This window comes from Mastomys coucha, unplaced genomic scaffold (genome assembly GCF_008632895.1).
Source record: "Mastomys coucha isolate ucsf_1 unplaced genomic scaffold, UCSF_Mcou_1 pScaffold21, whole genome shotgun sequence".
NCBI classification, from domain to species: domain Eukaryota; kingdom Metazoa; phylum Chordata; class Mammalia; order Rodentia; family Muridae; genus Mastomys; species Mastomys coucha.
In genome coordinates, this window is record NW_022196904.1 from 9078798 (window position 1) to 9086895 (window position 8098).

Here is an 8098-nt window from a genome sequence, read left to right on the forward strand (position 1 = left end):
ATACCACTCCTGGGCATATACCCAGAAGGTGCTCCAACGTATAATAAGGACACATGCTCCACTATATTCATTGCAGCCTTATTTATAATAGCTAGAATCTTGAAACAACCCAGATTTCCCTGAACAGAGGAATGGATACAGAAAATATGGTACATCTACACAATGGAGTACTACTCAGCTATTAAAAACAATGAATTTATGAAATTCTTAAGGAAATGGATGGATCTGGAGAAAATCATCCTGAGTGAGGTAACCCAATAACAAAAGGACACACATAGTATGCACTCTCTGATAAGTGGATATTAGCCCAGAAGCTCAGAATACCCAAAATACAATTCACAAACCATAAGAAACTCAAGAAGAAGGAAGACCAAAGTTTGGATACTTCATTCCTTCTTAGAAAGAGGAAGAAAATATCCATAGAAGGAGTTGCAGAGACAAACTATAGATCAGAGACTGAAAGAAGGACAATCCAGAGACTGCTCCACCTGGGAATCCTTTCTATATTCAATCATCAAACCCAGACACTATTGTGGATGACAGCAACTGTTGGCTGCAGGAGCCTGATATAGCTGTCTCCTGAGAGGCTCTGTCAGTGCCCAACTAATACCAAACTAGGGGCTCACAGCCATCTATTGGACTGAGTACAGGTTTCCCAATGAAGGAGCTAATGAAAGAACCCAAGGAGCTGAAGGGTTTGCAGCCCCTTAGGATGAACTAACTAGTACCCTCAGAGCTCCCAAGGACTAAACCACCAACCAAAGAGTACACATGGTGGGACACATGACTCCACCTAATATGTAGCAGAGGATGGCCAAGTCGATCAGCAATGGCAGGAGAGGCCCTTGGTCCTGTGAAGGCTCTATGCCCCAGTGTAGGGGAATGCCAGGGCTAGGATGCGGGAGAAGGTGGGTTGGTAATGGGGTGGAGGGAACAGGGTTTTTTTTTCCTGATGGGAAACCAGGAGAGGAGATGTCATTTGAAATGTAAATAAAGAAAATATCTAATAAAAAAAGATAGTCATTCATATGCTCTTATGGAAAAACATAATTTTGTCATGTGTCACTTGTCATTCTTTAATTCCTTAAATAATGTTATTCTTCTTAAGCCTCAGAGAATAAATAACCCGACTCTCTGAATAAAATTCACTATTACTTGAGACTTTAGTCCTCCTCATTTTTAGGCCCTGATCTACAATATCACTCAGGCAATTGAAGTAGTAAGCACTTCTCTGTCTCTCCTGTTTTGTTTTAGTTTAAAGTCTACTTTGATAGATATTAAAATGGCTACACCAGCTACACCAGCTTATGTCTTGGGTCCATTTGCTTGGATTATCATTTCACAACATTTGCCCAGAGGTAATATCTATCTTTGATATTGAGATGTGGTTTTGAATGTAATAAAGGGATAAGGAGCTTTTTTGACATCCATTCTTGAAGTCTCTGTCATTTTATTGGGGAATTGAAACCAATGATATTGAGAAATATTAATAACTGATGATTGTTGCTTCCTGTTATTTTGTTATTTTTCGAGGGAGATTATGTACACACTTCCCTTCTTTTGATTTTGCTGGTGTGAGATTAATTATTCACCATGTTTTCATCGTAGTAGTTAACATACTTAGGTTGGAATTTCCTTCTAGCAGTTTCTATACAGCTAGTTGTATAGATATTATAGATATTGTTAAAATTTGACTTTATCATGGAATATCTTTTCTTTCTCGAACTCTGGTGATTGAAACTTTTACTGGGTATAGTAGTCTGCGCTGGCATCTATGGTCTCTTAGAGATGACAAAATATCTGTTCAGGCATGTCTGGCTTTTAGAGCCTCCATTGAGAAGTCAGGGATAATTCTAACTTGTCTGCCTTCACATGTTACTTGGTCTTTTCCTCCCAAAGCTTTAAATATTATTTCTTTGTTCTATACATTTAGTGTCTTGATTATATGACAAGGGAACATCATTTCTGGTCCAATCTATTTAGTGTTCTGTATTATTCTTGCAACTTTATAAGCATCTCCTTCTTTAGGATAAGGAGTTTTTCTTCTATGATTTTATTGAAAATATTTTAATGTGCTTGTTACCTGTGTTTCTTGCTCTTTAATTTAAAATGGTTTGTTGAATACAGATGCCCATGACCTATAGCTGGGAAAAATAGGGATGAAATGCCATCACTCCAGTTCTACAGCAGGCATTAGAAGGAAAACTTCAGTCTCAAGAGAAGCTTAATTAGAGCCAAGAGGAGGACATAAGGAAAAAAATAATCCAAGAAGTTAACCAAAAGAGAAGAAAAACCCACACTTCAATAGAAAACAAGAATGAAACATCATTGTACCCTATAACTATCGATAGCAACATTCTCAGTTCTGCCTAGAAAGACAAGCCTAACATACTGGATTAAAAAACAGTAACCAACTCTTGCTACATCCAAGAAATCCAGTTCTCCATCATGAATAGACAAGATAGAAGGCAGAAGTTTGTAAATTTTTAAACTTTTATTTGGTTGAGTATTTATTTGTTTATTTATTCTCCCCCCCCCTCTCTCTTTCTCTCTCAGTGTGTGTGTGTGTGTGTGTGTGTGTGTGTGTGTGTGTGTGTGTGTGTGTGTCAGATAATGTACAGAGGTCAAAGGGCAATTTGTGTGAGTCTGTTCTCTCCTTTGTCTCCAGTGGTATTGGAGATCAAAATCAGGTTATCATTCTTGGAGGCAAGTACCTTTAAATATTGAGCCATATCCCTGGTGCCAATCTTTTTCTTGCTGCATCTTATGGAGCCCAAAGAACCAATGAGGCACACATTAGCTCCTAATCCTATACACAGAAGCTGTTGATAAAGGCTACTACAAATTACTTTTGAGAGTCAGAGCATCACCTCTTGTGCTTTTGTCTGTGAACAAATGTCAGATCAAGCAAGTAACTCCTACCAACACAATCTCATTTTCCCACTTCTAGGTATGAATGTTGTAAATTTCCTAGGACTGACAAATAATCACACAGAGAAGTGAAGCCCTTAAGGTGGCAAGATACACATCCAAGCTTATTCAAACTTCCTAGACCTCAGTGCCCTTCTGTACCCCACCAATCCCCCCTGGTATTCTTTAGCCATTTGAGGTTGTGTTTTTTTTTTCTGTATCCCCTGCCCTGGCCTGATCTGTCACTAATAACTATAATTGCTTTCAGGAATTTGAACCAACCCAGTGCAGGTGTTTCTCTGAAATAATTTCTAATCTCCTTGCAGACACTGTCACTACACTAAAAGGAGAAATGATAACCACCTCCCAGCAGGATGACCTCATGAAATGCCAAATCTTTATCTCAGGGATGAAATGCTCTTCTGTACAGATGATCTGAATGTGACCATAGCGGCTATTGCCTCACTGAATATGACTTGGTAAGTTGCCTCCTTCTTTCCCATAGATTTCTTTCTCTAGAAATGTCTTAAAGGGAATGGGGTAGATATGCAAAATTTTGAGACAGTTTCTAGTAATGTTGTCCATAGTTGACCAAGAACACATGGGTTCACATGATCCACTTATTTCAGCCTATATGTATACAAGGCTAGCTAGGACAAGTAACACATTTGTGGTCCATGCTGTGCTCAGTTGGGCTTGTGAACATGCCTCTGAGTGTTCTCAATAAGACCCACACAACATTACACCCTCGCTTTCCTACTGGCACTTGGCAGCAGGATCAATTTCATTATTCTATTAATTTCATTGTCATAGAAAGTTCTAAGATCATGTGATGAAGGTAAATGCACCTTTTCACAAAAGCAAGAAAAATGTCACCCCAAATTGTCTAAGATGTCTTTAGGATTCTGGATAGGAAGAATTACAGTGCATTGATATATTACCTGTGGCTCTGTCATATGACCATACTGACAGTTTCTTGATACCCTGTACCAGTCTCAAGACTATCAGGGTTTCTCTCATCCCATCCTGAGGCAGTGAAAACCCAGCCTGTTCCTGACCACACATTTGAGCTGCATTTTCCTGTCCTTATTCTAGAAGTTTTATCCAGCTTATTTTTTACTCATTTTGCTGCAAGTAACCCTTTAATACAGAAAAAAAGAAGGGTGTTTGCATTTGCCTGAATGACTTCTATTATTAAATTGCATGGGGATCTTGGATCTTAGCAGGTCAAAGGCTGAGATATTGTTCTGTGTGTCTTTAATGTTCATAGTTCATTGCTGAGGGTACAGTGAGTCTATTGACTCAGAGATGTATGACTGGCCTCCATTGCCTGTAACACTGCAATTTAATCTTACTACTTTTAAGTATGGACAGTTTTATTTTTTCAGTGCTAAGAATTTTACCTGGAGACAGGTAATTGCACAGTTTGGGCAAGCATTCTACTCCCAGCTATATACCTTGGCCATAGTGAGAATTAAGAATTCTATTTGATATACTCTGCTTTTTAGCATTTCTTTCTCTTAACCTACCTGTAATTTATCTAGATTTTAATATTTTCCAAAAATTGAATGCCAGTTATATAACCTATTGTAATATTGTAGCATTAATTTTGAACAAATGAAATTTTATTACAAAAAGGACATTTATTTTATTGTTTTTTATGGATCTTAATTTTAATTTGAAAAACATTATGTTTCCTGTGATTTTTTTTTCTGTTACTTATTTGGGCCAGCATTATTGGACTTGAGGCAGATTCTCACAACATATCCTTGCCTGGCCTGAAACTCCCTCTGTAGATCAGACCAGCCTTGAGCTGGCAGATATCTGCTGCTTCTGCCTCAAGAATTCTAGAGTAAAAGGTGGATTCCCTGACTTGGCCAATTTTTCTATTTTAAGGTTACCATATATTTAACATTATATTATAATATGCACATATTACACATTAAATTTCATTGATTGATCTGGTTTTACTTTAAATAATGCCATTGAAGAAATGTAAATAATTCCTGCATTTTTTGTCTCATAGGTTAACAGAAAGATGAACTTACTATACAAACTGGACCATAAACACTTGATGGACATACAGTTCTGCCAATAAGATAAATACCTTGATTTTCCACTATTTGTCTCTTATCATTCCTTAAAGGTCAGTTTCTTGACTTTGTTTTTGTTATACAATGTTTGTTAGGGTTTGTGTGTGTGTGTGTATGATAATGAGTATTGAACCCTGGGCTTTGTGCATTCTAAGCAAGTGCTTGATTACTTATGAATTATTCTACACACAAGTTTTGGTATTATATATGTTTAAGAAAAAATACAGTTTTATCCTTTATATCGTTTAAGGATGTATTTCTTCTATTCTTATTTGTGTATGTGTTGTGTGGATAAGTATGCATACACACACATATTTGTACACTTGAGTGGAGTGCACAGGGAGTCCAAAAGAGACAGACAAACTCCTGGAGCTGTGAACTTGACAAGGTATGTGCTGGGAACTAAACTTGGGTTTTCTGAGAAAGTCTGAAGTGATCTTAAACACCAAGCCATTTCTCCACTCTCCACCTACCTTTATAATGTACATGTTTATGGTTGCATATGGCATGTTGCTCATTTAGAGGGCATGGGACAACTTGTAGCATTTTAGTGTGTTCTTCTACCACGTATGTCCCAAGGATCCAACCTAGATGATCAAGCCTGGCGACAGCTTTATCTTCTGAGTCATACTCTTCTAAGCACATACAAGAAGGAAGATCACATTGTGGTAGCATGGCTCCATACTGTCTTCTCTGCATTTCTTACTGACTCACAAGGCCATTTCTGAAATTGATGATTTACTTTCACATTTAAAGATAAATGATGAAAAAGTGATCCATGCCATATACTATTTTTCTCTTTGTAAACACAAGTGTTTCTTCCAAGGAATGTGGTCAACAGGACTTCCTTATCAGGGACAGAGCTGTACAGTACTTTGTCAGAGCAATGCAAAGCCAATGAAACTTTCAGTGACTGAGTGGAAAGCTTTGAGTGTGTGGCTACAAACAATGCAGCTCAAAGTCCTTGTACATCCAAAAAAAGGTCTGCTTTTACTGTCAATCTTCATGAAAAATGCTGGTTTTTATAGAAAAGGCATTTCCAGATGAGAGAGGAGTAAGCCATACTGGCTTTATCTAATGCTGTGATAAAATATTACGACCAAAAATAAAAGTAGAGAAGAGAGGAATTTGTTTTTCTTATGGTGCCAGAAGGGTAGTCTATTATGCAAGATAAGATACCAAAGCAGTCGGAAAAAGTATGGAGGGAGGAGCAGGAGCCTGGATGATTAAACACACAAAGAAAAATAACAGAATGTGGAGCCAGGCTATCCACACTCAAGGCTTCCTCCCTTGCTCCCAGTGATGGCCTTCCTCCTGCAAGGTAACGTCTCCTAAAGAATCATAATGTCCTAAACAGGACCTCCAACTGTGAAGAAACTATTCAAATACCATAAGTCTCTAGGGGTTTTCTCATTCAAACCACCATAAATAACAACCTGTGTCTGTGTTTCTCTGGTTCAAATAAAGGAACCTCACAGCCCTCTCATAAAAATGGATGTATTAGTTTCCATTAACTTAAACTGGGGAATGATGTTCCTCATTCAGACCACTGCTGGAATCCTTGGAAATTCCTTCCTCTTTCATCTGTATAACTTCCCATTTTCCACTGCACAAGTGATGAAACCAACAAACTTGATCCATGATCAGCTCATCATAGCAAACAATCTGGTTCTTCTCTCTAAAGGGATCCCTCAGACAGTAGCCACATTTGGGTTGACATCTTTACTGGGGGATGCTGGGTGCAAACTTATCCTCTATTTGTATAGAGTGGCCAGAGGAGTCTCCCTCAGCACCACCTCCCTCCTCAGTGGATTTCAGGCCATTAAGCTTCACCCCAATATTTCTGGGTAGCTGAGTCTCAGAATTAGATCCTCAAAGTGTATTGGTGCCTGCTGTTTCCTTTGCTGGATCCTGCACCTCATGCTCAATATCAATGCAATCAAGACTACAAATGCCCCACAGAATAGTAAAAATCTGACTGCCAAAGGAATCAACAGATACTGTTCCTCCACCATGTCTGAGAGATTGAGCTTCTTGCTAATAGGAGTGATTTTATCCCTAAGTGATATTATGTGTCTGGTCATCATGGCCTGGGCCAGTGGCTCCATGGCCCTTGTCCTACATAAGCACAAGCACCGAGTCCAGTACATCCGTAGACACAGCCTGTCCCCAAAGCTTGCCCATGAGGACAGAGCCACAGGGACCATCCTGATTCTAGTGACTATGTTTCTCTCCGTTTACTCTCTAGCTTCCATCTTATCACTTTGGATAACCCAGAGTGTGAACCCAAGCCACTGGCTGCTGAACACCTCTGTGCTGATGTCACTGGGCTTCCCAACAGTCAGCCCCTTTGTATTTAATTGTACTGATTCTAGGGCTTCTTGGCGTTGCTTCATTTCTTGTACAAAGAAAGCACAAAGTCCAACTACGGTCTCTGCATTTTGAACTTCCTAGAGGACTTGTCACCTTTTATGTAGCCATCTTTTCCTAATATTTGTAGGCTTATACTTTTATTTTCATGCATGCTTAGTCATAAAAACTTTGTGATACCATATTACATAAAATGGTAATTTTTGTTTCTTGTTGCTTCTCTGTAAACATAGTCTAAAATGTAAACAAATGGGTATTTATTTTCTAAAAATTTCGTACAACTTCATCTATGCCTGTGATGTTCCCACTCTTGATCCTAAAGCATTGAACTTAGAGAACAAGCATATCCTCAGCTATTGATCTACTTAGATCTCAGTCAGCTTAGGCTACAGGAGACCTACCTTCAAAACACAACACCATTCAATATGTTCCCCTGTGTTGAATCTCCCTGTCTCATCTTAAACTCTGCAGCAGACATCCCTATCCCTCTCTTCTTATGTCCTGTCAATTCCACAAATCTCCCTAGTTCAACATTTCCCTCCCCAGTTGGTGCTTTGTTGAAGCCCTGAACTGCAGCACACACTTTAAGCCAACATGAGGTTTGCTTATGAAGGGCAACAAGTAAGTTGGAGGTAGATTCCCACCTATGAAAGACTGAATGAAAATGGCTCATACACAGTAGTACTATTAGGAGATATGGCCTTCTTGAAGTAGGTCTGGCCTTG

General features: G+C 38.8%; 1 protein-coding gene across 1 annotated transcript; it reads left to right on the forward strand.

Moving 5' to 3' along the window:
- The first annotated feature begins 6494 nt into the window (after positions 1–6494).
- Positions 6495–7448, forward strand: LOC116101641 (vomeronasal type-1 receptor 1). The gene is given in 1 exon segment (XM_031385369.1): positions 6495–7448. A coding segment is annotated over 1 exon segment (954 nt).
- Positions 7449–8098: the final 650 nt, after the last annotated feature.